General features: G+C 39.8%; 1 protein-coding gene across 1 annotated transcript; it reads right to left on the reverse strand.

Annotated features, from left to right (window-relative positions):
- Positions 1 to 2,254: 2,254 nt before the first annotated feature.
- Positions 2,255 to 4,593, reverse strand: LOC107759216 (myb-related protein 306). The gene is made up of 4 exons (XM_016577099.2): positions 4,252 to 4,593; positions 4,017 to 4,146; positions 3,032 to 3,489; positions 2,255 to 2,620 (listed from the first exon to the last, which is right to left on the reverse strand). The coding sequence occupies exons 1-4, from the start codon at positions 4,382 to 4,384 to the stop codon at positions 2,367 to 2,369; spliced, it is 975 nt and encodes a 324-aa protein (XP_016432585.2). The 5' UTR covers positions 4,385 to 4,593; the 3' UTR covers positions 2,255 to 2,366.
- Between the last annotated feature and the right edge of the window lie 14,255 nt (positions 4,594 to 18,848).

An 18,848-nucleotide genomic window follows, 5' to 3' on the forward strand; every position in this document is an offset into this window, starting at 1 on the left:
ATTTCGGTTACGGGATCAACGTCTCCCCCTCACTAGATATGGGCCTCATAACAGTATCTTTGCCAAGGCCTGTATGAAAAGAAATTAAGTAAGAAATGCTTTGATAAAATCATTAAAGACGTGAAAAAGGGGCTTACCATGAGTTTTGGCTTCCCATCGGCCCTTTGATAAATTGCTCCATGAGCGCTCGGCATAGGAAGAGGTCGAGGCCAGGTCCCGAACCCAGCTCTTGAGGTTAGGAATTGCACCGGGAATCCAAGCGACCGCTACATCATGGAAGGGGATATCGATGAGAAGAAGAAAAGGAGCAAAATAATAAATAAAGAGCTAACAGTGGGATTGTACTTACGTTTCATATTCCATTTCTCGAGAAATGGCATCTTCTCGGCCGGGATTAGGTCGAAAGTCCTCACTCGAACGTATCGGCCCATCCATCCTTGGGCCTTGTCCTCGTCTATGCTCGAGACAGTACTTTGGTAGCCCGATGTTGGAGTTTTACTAACCCGTCTCGATAGAGGCGGGGGCTGTATAACCTGATGAGGTGGTCGAGGGTGAAAGGCATCCCCTCGACTTTGCTCACGAAGAATCGGAGCAGAATCACAATTCGCCAAAAGGAAGGATGGATTTGGCCTAGGGTTATTTGACACTGACGGCAAAAAATCAACGCCGACGGGGTCGAGGGTGCCCAGCATGAAAGGGTAAGTGCAAACACTTAGAAACCCTTCCACATGGGTGGTGATGTCCTCTTCGGGGGTCGGGATCACCACCTCTTTGCCCTCCCAGTTGCAATCTTTCTTTACCTACTTAAGTTATCCATCAGTTATCGGGAATATATACATCGACACTGGCTCGCATTGCTCGGAAATCGACGGGGCTTTATCGGTCTTAAAATAGGAAGTGAGGACACACCCCCCGGCAACACACTCCTCGAGGCGCGGCTCCGCCGGTGTCTTGTCGCCGGCCGGCCGAGATGAAGAAGCGTTTTCCTTTTTAGGAACATTTTTTGATGTTTTTGCCATTTTGTATGGATTTGAATTAATAATAGATGGAAATGATAAGATTTGGTGTTTTGAGAAGCGGTTAGCAGTGAAAATCGTAGATTTGCAGATGAAGAAATTAGAAGATATAAAAAGCTTTGGAGATTGGAAATCTGAAAGTAAAAGTTCAAAATGGTGGAGAGAGGGGCTATTTTTAAATTTCATAACGACAGTTCAATATTGGCGGTGGCCGACCATCGACTGACGTGCATTTAATGTCTTGGTAACTGTACAAGACGGGACATTTCAGTCACTTCCGTCGCTTACGTGACAAGGATGACATCATGACAGGTCGAGATAGAAAATCGATGGCTCAATTCCTTTCTTGTCATTGCACTCCAAAAAACGATGGACTATCTGTATACGGTTAAAACCGGGCCCATCCGATTTTACTATTTGACTAAGACCGTGAGATTGCATCGAAGGACGACCTCATAACGGAACAAACTAAATCACGAGGACTAGGTACCAAGTTTAGGATCAAGGTACATGTCGAGATCGAGGCTAGTAGCGATCGAAGCCAAACAAGACAGACGTCGAGCAAGATCGAAGATAGCACAATAACAGAAAAGCGGGATATCCGTGACTGGTCGAGGATCATGACGTAAATCTCAAAACGGATCAAATCAGAAACGGTTAATTGGCTAATCATGAGATTTCCTTCTGTAATTAGAGTTATACCATAAGTAGAACTCCTCTACTATAAAAAGGGGAGTATTAACCATTTGTAAGACACATTGTTCTCACACAAAAAAGCTAATATAACGCTCTCTCTTTAGCTTATACTCTCTTGTTCATTAGCTTGCTGTATTTTTAACTATCTTGGTATCAATCAGTTCGAGGGCACCCTAGCTCGAGGGTTGAATTCAGTTTCAATACTGGTTCGCTTTATTTTATAGTTCATTTCTGTTATTAATCTTCATATTTATCTATCGGTATTAAGTAAAAGCGCGTTTTCTTAGAATCTCATTATAAATTTAATTGTTATCTAATTTTAAGGGTAAACAATTATGACATGCATGTTACAGTCAATTAAATTGCACCTTTCTTAATATACTATGAGTGAATTCAACTTAAATCCATTGAAATGAAATTTAAAAGCTAAGTCATGGTAAAAGAACTCTACTCTTGGCTAAACTAGTCAATGTAAGAATAGATTGAATGTACACTGTTAAGCACGCCATACCAGACAAAACAAAATGGGGATGCCACATATATGCCTCGAAAAAAATGAGAGTACGTTGATTTTTTTAAAAAAAGAAGAGAAAAAAGAGACCGAGCATTCAAATTCTAGAAATCCCTCAAAAGAATTATAACAAAAAAATCCTTCTAAAAAGGGTCAGCAGTTTCATCAAAGGAGAAGATAGTCAAATCGTCCTTCCCTTGAATGGTATTTTCATCAAACAGCCAATTCTCTAGCATAACGGACAAGGGCACTTGTGAGTTATTCTCTTCTTTCTTGATTTCAACTTGAAATTTACTAGCCTCAGGTGATGCTGTTTGAGACAACTGATCTGAACTTGACGATTCAAATGTTTCCAACCCAAAAAGTGACTCGAACGCTTCCATTATGCCCACTCCACCTGTTGGAGAAATAATAATTAAGTAATTTAAAATATACTTTCTTTAACATCTTAATTTTTTAGATTAGGCAGAGGATTTTCATGTGCTTCGATAAATAACAAAAAGTTAGGTCGCTCGTGAGTAAAAGGGTTGGAGATGTAATTAAGTATAACTTTCTTCGTCTCCTTTTATGTGAAGCTATTTGGTGTACGAGTTTTATGCATTTAATTTTTTATGCATTTTAAAAGACTAGTTTCTTCAAGTTATTAAAATAAATTTTACATAATTTTGAAAAATATATAAATCAGTATAGCAAAAAAATTATTTGACTCCTCCAAATAATAATAGTGTCACATAAACTAAAATAGAACGAACAATTAAAAGTGTACTTTATCTAACAATTTATATTTTATCAAATAATTCGACAATACCTTTGCTTTCAGCACTTGGAGTCCCATCACAGGAAGAGGAATCAGTTGTGGCCGCAATGTTATTAGATGAAGTTTTTGAATTCTCAGAATTATTTGTGGAAGAAGAACTTCTCATCCATCCTTGTAGCAATCTGGCTATATTCTCAGTACTTGATGCATAGGTAGAAACTTGGGCTGGAGTTTCTTGTTTAATATATGGGGTTGAGTTTTCCAATGACAAGGCATTATGTAAAGCTTTTTTGGCCATGTTTATATCAGCTTGAAGTGTTCTTTCCCATTGGCCCCTTGAGGTTGAGTTTGAAGATGAGAAATTATGACCATTTTCTACAGAGAATAGATCATCATCTCCAGAGCATTTTTCTTGAAGATTTTTCATCTTTTTCTTTAGATGAGTATTCCAGTAGTTTTTAATGTCGTTGTCAGTTCTCTCTGGTAGATACGAAGCTATTGCAGCCCATCTGTTACAAGGTCACACCAAGTCACAAACATTAAACTTATATATATAGTGATAATAAAAAGAATTTTTACATTGTTGGTGTATTTTAACGTGTTACAATAAGAAATTTGTCTTATATTTAGATTACTAAATTTACTTCTTATGAAAAATAATTAACTGTAGTTGATTTTTAAATGAACTCATAATGTAAAAATCTCATTTACTATATTAGTATACTGGAATTAATCCTAAACTATTTCACTATTGTGGTCTTGATTTACCGGAATTTTAGCTTCAAAAAGTGCTAGATTAATATGCCAAATGATGATCCAGAAATAATAAGTATTATGCTACGAATTCAAGATCTAGAATTGGTTTAGAATGAAGTAACCTTATTATATACTACTATATAAGTTTTTTTTAATATTATGTATATGTAGTTTGAACTACGACTAACAGGTCAGCTAAACCTGCAAAATTCACCCTAGATTAGTTTTTTTTATAAGTATTAGGTTTAAGAGGGAAAAAGAAGAGATTAAGATAGCATACTTGTTGCCTAAAAGAGCTTGTAGCTGGATAATCATCTTCTCTTCTTGATCTGTGAAGCTACCCCTCTTTATCCCTGGCCTAAGGTAGTTAGTCCATCTTAGCCTGCAGCTCTTGCTACATCTCCGCAATCCTGGGAAAAACAAAGACAAATCTTTAGTAAGCTCACTACATTTAGCAATATAAGCACATCTTAATTACACTCATAAATAGAATAAGAGAATGCAAAACAAGAAACCTGTTTTAGTGGGAACTGCCCTCCAATTTCCTGGACCATGTTCTTGAACATAAGAAACCAACATTATATCTTCTTCTGGAGTCCATGGCCCTTTTTTCACTCCTACTTTGTCACAGCAAGGGGGTCTACCCATCTCAACACTATATTCTTATGACTTTATTTTTGTTGTGATTGTCCCTTCTATTCTTTATATATGAATATGAATGTTAGTAGTTTCTTTTTTTCGATTTTTTTGTGAAGATGGCTGCAACTTTTTCTTGTGTTCTTGGAAAAAGCAAAGACAAGGGTCTAAGGGCTAAGGTATTTTATCTGCATATATAGAAATGAAGGAGATCATGACCTAGAGGAAGTGACCCAAAATAAGTTTTAAGAAGAGAGTGAAAGAGTCAAAAAAGGTGACAGGCAAGAGCATTTACTCCACAGCCAAAGTCAGCTGATGCCCTCATCACTCCTTGAAACCGCGTGACATTCAATGTTCTCTCTATTGCCAATATTTACTTCTGCTTTTAAGCAAAACCTAATTTCTATTCTTTTACTAACTCCTCCTCCTCTTGCCTACATTAAAGTAAAGCTAACTGTGGCATGTTACACTAACCAAAGTTTTCACTAATATGTCACTGACTACCTTGTTCCTCATTCCAATGAGAAGAGTTGGCAAAATTAACCTACTTTTTAGTAACCCGTGCAACACATCCCTGTTTAAACGAATTCAGGTAATACCGAAATGCCATCAAACATTAGTCAAATAATGTAATCCAACGAGTCAAAATGAAAGAACTTATACTAATAATTTAAGAACAATACATAGCCTTTCACATTTCTTTTTCCAAAAGCAAAATAAAGAGAAGATACAACTTGATTTATTACCTATATATTTGATCAATTTTGACCCTTGCCAACTTAGAATAGATTGAGTCATGGCTTCAAATCATATTCATAAATTAAAGATCTGATTGACTTTAAATCCATTGTTAAATACTTTTTTTTTCTCACATTTCATTACTATTTGTGCGAACATGTATATTCCAACAAAAATTAAAGTACACTACATCTATCGGTAATGATTCCATATTAGTGTTTTTGGTTCTTGAAAATCATCAAATCTATATATCAAAATCCAAGTCACTTCGCACATGATACATGTAGCAAATTAAATTACAAGCCACTATAGGGACACATAACACTCATTTACTATTAATCAACAGGCAGGACCCTCCATATCCATTCAATGAGTATGAGTAGTATACTTTTTAAAATTTATTGGAGTGTTACCCAGCACCATTTAGCATTAATCCTCAAGAAATCCCACAGCTTTCTTTTAACAAGGTACATGACAGTAGATCTAGAGTGAAACAAGAAAGGACAGTAGATCTAATTTATTTTCCTGCTCTAGTTTATATCATGACGAATTGGGAGCACTGCTTGTCAAAAATTTAGAGGGGTCATTTATTTATCAATTTAGATTTGCAGCATACTGGAAATATACGTCGATTTTGAGAATGCTAGCTAATTACAATTATAACCTTTGTATGTAAAGCTTTATTGACCATTTACCGCATCTAGGGGTGGAAAAATAGATAAAAATTATAACTTCCACTTATATTATCCACTAAAATATAAGTTGGACAATTACCTGTTTAAAATGGTCAAATATGGATAACATCCCATATAAAAATAGATACTTAATGGCTAGCCAATGAATAGAGCCGTCAAAATAAGATTGGGCCATGAGGCTAGCCCAACTCAGTCCGCTACTAGGGTAGAGTTGGGCTAAGATTTTTCTAGCCCATTTAAAATGAGGCTTATAGGCCTGACTCAAGTTAGCCTACCAATTCTTAAGGCTTGATCGAGCTTGGAGCGGAGCCTGCTCGAGAGCCAAAAAGAATTTAATTTAAAGAGGAATTTTCAGAAATCTCTATTGTTTAGTGGCTATTAACTTTCTATATCTATAATATACATAATTACTTCATATAGCTACTATTTAATTGTTACACGACTGTATTCGCGCTACTATATTCATGAATACAGTAGATAAATCGACTTAAAAAAAATAGGGGAGTCCAATTGTGCAGTTGCATTCCTTGTATTCACGCTACTGTATTCATGAATACAGTAGCAGAATGCGTTTAAAAAATAGGGGAATCCAGCTGTTTAATAACGAAGAGAGGATCAATTAGCGTGTATCACTCCTAATTTAACTCAATAAAATTAATTCTACATAAATTTCGCTACTACTATTCATGAATACAATAGCGGAATTCGCCTAAAAATAGGGGAGTCCAGCTAGGGGTGTTCAAAACCGAACCGAAACCGAAAACCGAACCGAAACCGAAACTTAATGGCTTATTGGTATCGGGTTAACGGACGGGGAACAGATTGAAATATTTTTATTAACGGCTTATCGGTTTGGGGGCGAATTATTCAATTTTCTTAACGGATAATCCGTTAACCCGTTAAGAATATATATATATATATATATATATATATATATATGTATGTATATATATATATGTATGTATATATATATATGTATGTATATATATATATATATCAAAAACCCTTTCACTTCTTCCAGTACTCCATCTCTAAGTTCTAACGTCTAATTCCTAAATAATCAGAACCCTTACATACTATGCATCAGAAGATCCCAGGCTTGGCTGAGCTTAGCTTATTCTCCCACCCTACAACTAGATTGTTTAAGATGTTGTCTATGGTTCACCTCTGCTTTTATTTTATTTTAAAACTAATGCATGTTGTCTATGTTTAATAGAAAAACAACAGTGTTGTGCCACAACTTTTTTCACTCTACAACACATGACACACTACATCATTCTTATGTAGGCGTTAACAGACATGTATGTCTGGACTCAATGTGTAATTTTTTATTCTGAATTTGTATGCTAAACGGTCAACAAACAATTAATGAACGCAATATAGATTGAATTAGGCCGATAAACCGCCCAATAACCGCCCGATAAGAGCTAAACCGTTATCAATCCGCCCGATATCTTATCGGGTGGCTAGCGGATTAATACATTTAAAATTCGATAACCGTTAAGCCAAACCGTTAAGAGTAATTAACCGCCCAATCCGCCCAATAAGCAGTCCTAAGTCCAGCTGTTTAATAACAGAAATAGGATCAATTAGCGTGTATCACTCCTAATTTCACTGCTACTATGCTTTTATTCCATGGATGTGCGCGACTGATTTATAAATACAGTGAGGTAATCAAGAAATAAGGATGTATACCGTTCTATGCAATTCGACTGTGTACATTGTATTCAATTCACATATATTCATTATTCATTATTATACATTGTATTCAGTTCACCGTATTCAATTCGATTGTATTCAAACAACAAAAAATTACAAAACACAGTGATATTCGGTTGTATTAAAAAAATACAGACCTTCGAAATACATAAATACAAGCAAAAAAATAATATATTTATACAAAAATATAATGTATTTGAGCGTATTTGTACAGAATACAATATATTTGTATCTTTGTCTATGACTAAAATAGCAAAGAAGAGAAGAAAGTTTGCCGGAGATGACGTTTTCTAGCCAAGTAAAATACTTTATACATTGTATTAAAATAAAAAATAAAGACGAACAAAAACTCTCCCTCAAATCTTCTCCGGCGTAGCCATGGCCAGGTCTGTTCGCCTAAGAGGATGAGCCAATAGTGGATGATGACGCCAACGATTCTGACGATGATCACAATGACGACGATGATTCTAACGCCTACTATTCGCCTACTCCCTTTTCGCTTCAGATCTATTCTATTCAAGTCCACCATAGCCACCAAAAATTGTCGCCTTAATGGAAAAAAAGGAGAGAAATTTGAGGTAGAAGAGAGATGATTGAGAATCTTGCTGATAGAGAGAGGAAAGTAAGAGAGAGAGAGAGAGAGAGAGAGAGAGAGAGAGAGAGAGAGAGAGAGAGATTATAATTGGCGTAATTCACTTCTCAATGGTAAGGTATAAAATAAAAACCTATTTTGCTATAAAATAGAAAAATTAGCTATATGTAATAATATTTTGAAACTATTTTGATTGATAATAAATAGGGTGTAATAATTTGCTATAGGAGGTAAAATTTCCTAATTTCAATTTAAAATTATGAAATCAAGTGATAATACAATTATTAGATTGGAACCTCAAAAAAACAAAGTAGCATTAGGGAGGTGCTAAACTTTATAAACTACCTCATCTAAAAGTTTAAACTGATAAGGAGGGCAAACATGCTCATAATTGTAAGCCTTTCTTTTACTGATCAAAAATATAAAATTGTGGTCCTTTTGTTTCTTTTTTATTTAAACAAAATAAAAGTTTGTTTACTTATGAGAGTTAGCTTTATCATTGTACTATTTTTAATGCATATATTACTAATACCCAAATTCTTATTCCACGTTCTATCCCGCATAAATTTATGCAAAGATTCTACATAACTTATGCACGTATTATATATGAGGAAAAATAGTAGCAAGCAGACATTGTAGATAATAATGCTGGATTTTATATGGAGATTAAATCTCCTTCTATACTAACAACACAACCTCTTAATGGAATACTTGTATATGGTCAAAATTGTGCTTACCGATTTTGTATAGTTAATCGAGATCGGGGTGGCAGACCGATGTTCAATCCCAAGTTATATTGGATCGTTACATGAATAAATATTTCCTAACTCGTGATTCAGGGATCGATCGAGATCGAGACCAGCTAAGGTCGAGACCGAGAAAGATAGGGATCTAGCGAGATCGAAGGAAGCCTGCTAGGTCGAATAGCCAAAAGCCGAGGAATCTATGACCGGGGGAGGATTGTGACGGAGATCTCGGCATATATCAAGTCAACACCGGTTGATTAGCCAATCAGAAGATTTCCTTCTGTATTTAGAATTGTACCATATGTAGAACTCATCTACTATATAAAGGGGGTTCCAATAATTTTGTAAAGGGACATGCGCATAACAAAGTAATATATTACGTTTTCTCTCTTAAACTTTCATATTCAGTTGTTCAGTTCTTGCTTTTCAATAATATACTCAGTTGGTTCGAGGGCGACCTAGCTCGAGGGCCAAAGTTGCACGTTACATTGGTTTGCTTCATTTTACAGTTAATTTCTAGCTTCAATTCTTATATTTCTCAGTTTGTGCCAAGTGAAATCACATATCCTTAAAATCACTTACAAATTTAATTGTTATCCAATTTTAAGGGTAAACAGTTTAGCGCCCACCATGGGGCTAAGGATAATAGTGATTGGCTGGTGCTAATTTTCATAACACACACTGCTTTACACTTGTTCTTGAAAGTATTTTTTATTCCAGGATCAGCATGTCGAACTCTCAAGTAGTACCCACACACATCGACAATGGTCTTGGATTTCACGGCGAAAACGACAACGTAGCCGCCCCAGGAAACGAAGTGCCTCCAGTTGATCTGGAAGGAGTACCAGTTGCAGACCCCATCAACGTCAGTTCCCATCCTACCCTGAATGCTAATCTGGGGGTCGACCCCGAAAATAGCATTCGTAGAGATGTTTGATCAGTCGGTCAGAACGCACAGGATGGCAAAAAAGTCGGAATCAGCCTTTGAATAATATTTGAAATGTTACAGGCTCAACAAGTTGCAACAGAACAACTTCAAAATCAAAACCACGCACCGAGTAGGGTCGAATCCGAGCCATCACAGGAAGTTGTTCATAGGGCCGAACCAGGAACCGACAAAGGAGGTCAAATGGGAATGAGTCAGGAATCGACCCCGCTATCCTGAAAATGTTCGAGGAGCTGACAAAGCGAATTGAATCCGGGGAGAAGAAGATTAAAGTGAATGACAAAAAAATGGAAACATATAACTCCCGAGTTGATCAAATTCTGGGAGCACCACCGATTTTGAAGGGTTTGGATTCAAAGAAGTTCATACAAAAGCCATTCCCCCCGAGCGCAGCTACTAAGCCCATTCCAAAAAAATTCCGCATGCCAGAAATTCCAAAGTATAATGGTACTATCGACCCCAACGAGCATGTCATTTCTTACACGTGCGCAATAAAGAGGAACGACCAAGAGGACGATGAGATTAAGTCCGTACTACTGAAGATATTCGGAGAAACTTTATCAAAGGGGGCGATGATATGGTACAATAATTTACCGCCTAAATCTATTGATTCTTTCGCCATGCTCGCAAATTCCTTCGTCAAAGCGCACGCCAGAGCGATAAAGGTCGAGACTAGAAAGTCGGACCTCTTCAAAGTAAAACAAAAATAGAACAAGATGCTCAGAGAGTTCATATCTCGGTTCCAAATGGAGCGCATGGATCTGCCCCCAATCGCCGACGATTGGGCCGTTCAGGCTTTCACTCAAGTCCTAAACATACGAAGTTCGGTAGCCTCGCAACAGTTGAAGCAGAACTTGATCGAATATCTAGCTGTAACCTGGGCCGACATACATAATCAGTACCAGTAGAAGATTAGGGTCGAGGATGACCAGTAGGGGACTCCTTCCGGGTCCATTTATCCAAACAGGACCATTGACAGAGTTAAAATGGATATTGACCAGGGAACCACGGTCAAACAGAGAACGATATCAGCCATATGGTGGAGATAGGAGAAACAACGGGCCTAGACGCAACTCCGGTCGAACTGATAGAAAAAATGATCGAGGACAGAGCTCTCAAGGGCTCATGAGTAAAAGAAGTTTCTATAGAAATGTCGAACCCAAAAAAGCACCACGACTATCGGAATACAACTTCAACATTGATGCATTAGCTATTGTATCGGCCATTGGGAGCATCAAAGACACCAGGTGGCCCCGACCACTACAGACTGATCTGGCCTAGAAAAATCCTAATCAAATATGCAAATATCATGGCACCCATGGTCATAGAACAAAAGATTGCAGACAGTTGAGGGATGAGGTAGTCCGTTTGTTCAACAAAGGGCATCTTCGAGAATTCTTAAGCAATCGGGCTAAAAACCATTTCAAGAACAGAGATTCAAACATATAGAATGAGCAAGAAGAGCCACAACACGTGATCCACATGATTGTTGGAGGGGTCGATATTCCTCAAGGGACTGTATTCAAACGCACCAAGGTGTTGATCATGAAGGAAAAGCGGAATCAAGACTACATACCGTAGGGGACCTTATCTTTCAATGACGAGGATGCAGAGGGGATCTTACAACCCCATAATGATGCATTGGTAATATCTTTCCTTATGAATAAAATTCAAGTTAAACGTGTTTGATTGATCCAGGTAGCTCGGCTAACATTATTCGATCAAGGATCGTAGAACAGCTCGGCCTACAAGATCAAATTATGCCTGCAGCCCGAGTGCTTAACGGCTTCAACATGGCAAGCAAAACCACCAAAGGTGAAATTACTTTGCTAGTGAACGTGGCCGGGACCATCCAAGAAACAAAGTTCCATGTGATAGAGGGTGACATGAGGTACAACACCCTGCTCGGAAGGTCGTGGATCCATAACATGAGGACAGTACCCTCGACCCTTCACTAAGTTCTGAAGTTCCCGACATCGAATGGAGTCAAAAAAGTGTACGGGGAACAAACTGCCTCCAATGAGATGTTTGCAGTCGATGAAGTGATACCGGTATTGGCGCTCTCATCCATGAAGGGATCGGATTCGAAGGGAAAGCAGGAGGCCAAATAGTAACCACAAACACTAGCCTCGACCCAATTACAGAAGCAAGGGATCGATGAGGATGACGACTAATGGATCCCTCGATCCTTCATAATTCCCGATGACTCTGATGCCACCAAATCGACGGTCGAAGATCTGGAACAAGTCACACTGGCCAAGCATCAGCCCGAACGAAAGGTATACCTGGGCATGAGGCTAACCCCAGAGCTAAGGAAAAAACTTATTCATTTCCTTAAAGCTAACATGAATTTCTTTTCTTGGTCCCACCTTGATATATCAGGGATCCCAACAGAAATTACCACTCACAAACTGAGCCTGGACCCTAAATTCCGCCTGGTGAAGCAAAAAAAAGAACATGCCTTCATCAAGGACGAGGTAACCAAACTTCCCAAAATAGGATCCATTCGGGAAGTAAAGTATCACGAATGGTTAGCAAACGTAGTGGTAGTCCCTAAGAAGGGAAACAAACTTAGAATGTGTGTAGATTATAAAGACCTGAATAAAGCATACCCCAAGGATTCTTTTCCTTTGCCTAATATCGATCGTATGATCGATGTCACGACCGGCCATGAGACTCTCAGTTTTCTCGATGCTTACTCCGGGTACAACCAGATACAGATGAACCCGAAGGATAAGGAAAAGACCTCGTTTATCACTAAGTACGGTACCTACTGTTATAATGTAATCCCATTCGGTCTAAAAATGCTGGTGCAACTTATCAACGCTTAGTAAACCGAATGTTCGAAGAACAAATGGGAAAATCAATGGAAGTTTGTATTGATGACATGTTAGTTAAGTCCCTGCGAGCAGAGGACCATTTAAAGCATTTTCATGAGACTTTCTATATACTGAGGAAGTACAATATGAAGCTCAACCCCGAAAAGTGTGCATTCGGGGTTGGCTCGGGCAAGTTTCTTGGTTTCATGGTATCCAATCGGGGAATTAAGATCAACCCCGCTGAAATCAAAGCTATCAAGGATATCACGGTAGTGGATAATATAAAGGTCGTGCAGAGGCTGCCGAGGCGGATAACCGCCCTAGAACGATTCATTTCGAGATCCTCAGATAGGAGCCACCGATTCTTCTTGCTGCTTAAGAAGAAGAGTAATTTTGCATGGACTCTAGAATGCCAGCAGGCCTTGGAGGAACTAAAGGGGTATTTATCGAGTCTGCCGCTGCTTCACACCCCGAAAGTGGACGAACAACTTTACATGTACTTGGCAGTCTCGAAGATAGCGGTAAGTGGAGTCATGTTCCGAGAAGAACAAGGTACGTAACAAGTCTGAAAAAGAACTACTGATAAAACTGGGTGCATCTTCGGGAGTCTGGACCCTCTTTACGGACGGTGCTTCGAACGCGAAGGGGTTCGAATTAGGCATCGTACTAAAATCACCCATAGGTAATGTAGTTAGACAGTCTATCAGAACTACAAAATTGACTAACAATGAGGCCGAGTATGAGGCCATGATTGCAGGTCTCGAACTAGCTAGAAGCCTGGGGACAGAAGTCATAGAGGCTAATTGTGATTCCTTCCTCGTGGTAAACCAAGTGAACGGGACTTTTGAAGTTCGAGAAGACCGAATGGATAGGTTCTTGGATAAAATAGGTGATTCTACATCGGTTTAGGGAATGAACCTTGCAACATGTACCTCAAGAACATAACAGTAAGGCCGACGCTCTTGCAGACTTAGGTTCATCTGTCGAAGACGACGAACTTAACTCGGGGACTGTCGTACAACTCATGAGATCGGTAATCGAATAAGGTCACACCGAGATAAACTCAGATCAGGGTAATATTGGACCGATATGGGGAAGGATGCAAGGGAGTTCGTTTGAAAATGCGACAAATGCCAAAGGCATGCGCTCATGATTCATCAACCCGGGGAACTACTCCACTCGGTCCTGTCCCCATGGACCTTCATGAAATGGGGAATGGATATCATTGGCCCTCTCCCGTCGGCCCCAGGTAAAGTTTAATTTATTTTATTTATGACTGATTATTTCTCCAAATGGGTTGAAGCACAGGCTTTCGAGAAATTTAGAGAAAAGGAAGTTATAAACTTCATTTGGGACCACATAATATGTCGATTTGGGATGCCCTCCGAAATTGTATGTGATAATGGAAAACAATTCATCGGCGGAAAAGTAACCAAATTTCTCGAGGATCACAATATCAAAAGGATCCTATCAACACTTTATCATCCCAGTAGGAACAGACAAGCCGAATCGACCAACAAAACCATCATCCAAAATCTTAAGAAGAGATTGACTGACGCCAAAGGAAAATTGAGAAAAATACTACCCGAGGTTCTATGGTCATACCGCACAACATCAAAATCCAACACCAGAGCAACACCATTCTCGTTAGTTTATCGCGCCGAAGCTTTGATCCCGGTTGAGGTCGGAGAACCTAACATCAGATTTCGATATGCAACAGAGGAGTCGAATAACGAGACCATGAATACGAGCCTAGAATTATTGGACGAAATACACGAAGACGCTCTCGTCCGATTGGCCGCTCAAAAATAGCGGATCGAAAGGTACTACAATGGAAGAGCCAATCTTCGACATTTTAACATCGGGGACTTGGTGCTAAGAAAAGTTACCCTCAACACCTGAAATCCGAATGAAGGGAAATTGGGTTCGAACTGGGAAGGACCGTACCAGGTTCTCGAAATCATCAGAAAAGGATCCTACAAGCTCGGTACGATGAATGGCGAATAACTCCCGAGCAATTGGAACGTATCTCACCTAAAATGATACTATTGCTAAGGTATGACTCCTTTCATTTTCATTTATATTTTAAACTAACCCTTGCAGGTGTTCGACCAGAAACAACGATGGATTCTTCGACAAGAAGCCTTTAGGTCTGAAAGCACGCATTGTACTATTTTTCCCTTAGACCGATTTTGTCCCAAATGGGTTTTCCGGTGAGGTTTTTAATGAGGTAACCATTGATCGTGCTAACTTAGAACAATTCAACAGTATCCGAGGTATATTTACAATTAACCTCGAATACTGGGGGCATTGCCCTCGAATGTTAACTTTGATGCGAAGAAATTACTTCATGGAAGCAAGGTCTCGATATGAAAAAATTATAAGGGCCAAACGGTCAAAAGAACTGTGCCCGCATAGTTTGCTCGAGCCTTGGCATAGAACATGTACGCGTGTATAATCATTTATAAAGAGAAGTACTTTTCTTTGCCGTTATCTCATGCCTTAGAAAACATTTTCTACTTTACAATTTCATACTCTCGATCTACTATTTAAACAGGCTTAAGGGTCGACCATAACCAGAGTTCGAATAATTATCCACACGCTCAAGGACTGTTGTCCAAAAAATAAACGAGATCGAATAATTAAAACTCTGAGATCATAAGACCTTTTAGGCAACCCTTGATTTTTATAGGCCAAGGCCACCCCACTCGGGGACTGACACTTCGGGCAAGCTCGAAGTAAAGCGGAAAAATAAGCCCAAGAAGAAAATCCCGAACTAAAAAGGCTACGGCCAAATTAACACGGTTCAGAGACGTCTGAATTCCGTAACAAAATAGGCCTTCGAATTCCCTCATAAACCGGTTAAAAGGGCTACCCCCAGCAAAATCATAAAAGGCTTCGATAATATCAAGCCTCAAAAACTCTAATGAGTACAAAAATTTTCAAACTCCCGAACAGCTCCTTATTGCATGCTAAGGCATTACAAGTTTTACAAATACAAATGATAAAAAAAAAAAATCAAGCCGAAAAGGGGAGAAAGCCATAAACAATCTTTTTACAAAGGCTATATCGGCCTAATACAAAAGCCTAAGGGTTGTTTTTGCTTTGAGTTCGAGAGACCATCCTCGCTCATATAAAAAACCTAAGGTTTACCTTACTTCGAGTTCGAGCAAGCACTCACTTGATCGTAAAGCCTAAGGGCTATACTAGTTCGGTTTCAATCAAATTGTCTAAACCTCGGACCTTAGAATATAACTTCATAATTTTATAAGGCAAAAAGGAAGAAAGTTTTTATATATATACACGTCAAAAATCATTTACAAAGGCAACATGGCCCGATCAAATTTCTCTACAAAAGACCGAAACGGTCTTAAAAGAAATACAAAAAAATATTAAAGGACTTAGTCCTCTCCGGGAGCAGAATCTCCGCCCTCGAGGCCTCCTTCGCTTTCAGATCCGCTCATACTCCCGGTATCATCATCATAAGGAAAGGCCAACATTCTGGCTTCGGCTTCAAGCTCCTTAGCATTCTCGATCTCGACTGTAAGATTGAATCCATGAGCATGGATCTCCTCGAGAGTCTCCCTCCGAGACTGGCATTTAGCATGCTCGGCAACCCTGTTTGCTCTAGCCTGAGAAGCCTCGTCAACCTCCTTTGCTCGAACCTGAGCAACTTCAGCATCGGACCGGTAGACGGCCACCATTGCTTCAGCATTAGTCGTGGCTATTTCGACCTTTGATTTTGCCGTTGCATGTTCTATAGCCAGTCTCTCTCGATCAGAAGTTGTTGAGCCTAACCGACACTGGAACTCCTCGATTTTCTTGGCTTGCACCAAGGCCTTCTCTTTCAAGCTTCAGAGTTGGGTGTCAGCCGAGGCCAGTTGAGTTCGGGCAGCCTCCTTTTCTGAGGCAAGGAGGTCCATGTTCTTTTTCCACTCCTCGGCCTTCGCTTTCACGGCGTCCACTTCAACACGAAGCTGCTTGATCATATCGAGCTTTTGCTGGACCTGTGGGACTGAACTGTTATCCATCACGCCCGAGTCAGTGTCATTAACTTCAAAGATTCTTTTTACCTTCTTGGACAAATTGGCTTGTTCTCTTTGAGCTGCTTCTAGCTCAGCCCGAAGCCCTTTTGCTTCTCCTACTCTCTACTCACTAAGTAGCTTGAAGGAATCTCTCTCCTCAGTAAGCCTTCAAATTTCGGTTTCGTACCGGTTCAGCTCCCCTCGGGATCAGAGAAACACCTCGTGATGAAGCACAGAGGCCTACTAAAATAGGAAAAAGGAATTATACAAGGAAAGAAAAATGCAAGTATAAAAATTAACAAAGAGAAAATGAACTTACCCGATTCAGGGCCTGTTGAGCTTCGTTGAAAAGACAAGAAACTCCCACCTAGCCTGAGCTCTTCTTCGAAGCCTCCAAGTCACTCAGACCGGTGACATCTTCTACCCCAACAAAATAACCACGAAAAGGATCTTCCTCTCCATGGGCTCCCTCCCCGTGACAAGTCTCTACGGCCTGAGCATCACGTATCATCGATTGTGAAAATGAAGGAAACGAAGGAGAATCCCTGATCTCTATTGCCTCGAGTAGGTTTTGGGGCGACGCCTCTATCTTGACGAGCCTCAAGCTCGATTTGTGCATCGGCATCCTCGACCTCCTCGGCCCAGGAATTTGGGACGGAGTCTCCTCCTCGACCTCATCAAGCCTAGACAGAGCAATATCAGCTCTCACCGGTCCCGAAGTTTTCTGAATATCGGTGTCAGCTCGTGCACGAGACACTAGCCCAAAACCAACTTCTTCTTCTTCTTCTTCTTCTTCTTCTTCTTCTTCTTCATCCCTTAGTCTTTGGACTAACTCCATAGTCAGTGGGATTGTGTTCCCCTTAGGTTTATGGGTCGTTCTCTTCTTGGGTTTTTGACCCTCGGAGTCTGAGGCCTTTTTTCTCTTAATCACCATCGCCGATTTCGGGATAGGCGGTAAAGCTTCTTCATCATCGGACAAGAGTCTCAAAGCCGCATCCTTTTCAAGACCTACAAAAGGAGAAAGCAAAATAAACTCATACTTGAGGGAAAATGCTTGAACTATAGGCAAATCGGCAAGCCAAGAATAAGGCTTACCATGATTACGAGCCTCCCACCGGCCCTTTGACAAATTGCGCCACGCGCGCTCGGCGTATATTGATGTAGAAATAGGCTCCTGACCCAGTTCTCAAGGTGGGGAACCGCACCCGGCATCCAAGCAACGGCTGTGTCGAGAAAAATACTGATAAGAAAAGATGAAGAAGTAAAAAAAATAAAAAAATAAAAACGGGATCATACTTACGTTTCATATTCTATTTCTGAGGAAATGGCATACTCTCAGCCAGGATTAGGTCTGAGGTCTTCACCCGAACAAACCGGCCCATCCAGCCCCGATCTTTGTCTTCATCTATACTCGAGGTGAACGCCTTGGTGGCCCGACGTTGAAGCTTTATTAGCCCACCTCAATAGAGTCAAGGGCTATATAATCTTACGAGGTGGTCGAGGGTGAAGGGAAGCTCGTTGATTTTGCTCACAAAGAAACGGAGCAGTATCACGATCCTTCATAAAGAAGGGTGAATTTGGCTGAGGATCACCTGGTATTTCATGCAAAAATCGACGATGACCGGATCGAGGGGACCCAGCGTAAAAGGATAAGTGTAAACACTCAGGTACCCTTCAACATGGGTAGTGATCGCTTCTTCCGGTGCTGGTATCACAACCTCTTTGTTTTTCCAATTGCAATTTTTCTTCACCGGATCAAAAAGATTTTTGGGTATCGAGCACATGTATCTAAATATCGGCTCGCATCGACCAGGAACCGATGAGGTTTTCTCGACCTTAAAGTCGGAATCTATGACACCTCCCCGGGAATAACTTCTTCAGGGCGTGGCTCCACCACTGGTTTCTCGTCGGCCGACAGAGATGAGGAAACAGCCTCTTTCTGTGGAACAGTTTTAGATTTTTAGCCATTTAGTTTTTGTGGACAAAGAAGAATGGAGACTGAAGTATTTGGTGTTTTAGGAAGAACAAGCAAAGAAACTCAAAGATTTGAAGATGAGAAGCATTGAAGAAGGCAAAGAACTATGGAGATTAGAATGAAAAAGATTTGAAAGTAAAGTTTGAAATAATGAAGAAGGCTATTTATCGTTTCCACAAACGACGGTTCAAAACTGGTAGTGGCTGACCATCGACTGACCG

The sequence above is a fragment of the Nicotiana tabacum genome, chromosome 17 (assembly GCF_000715075.1).
Source record: "Nicotiana tabacum cultivar K326 chromosome 17, ASM71507v2, whole genome shotgun sequence".
Taxonomy (NCBI): Eukaryota; Viridiplantae; Streptophyta; class Magnoliopsida; order Solanales; family Solanaceae; genus Nicotiana; species Nicotiana tabacum.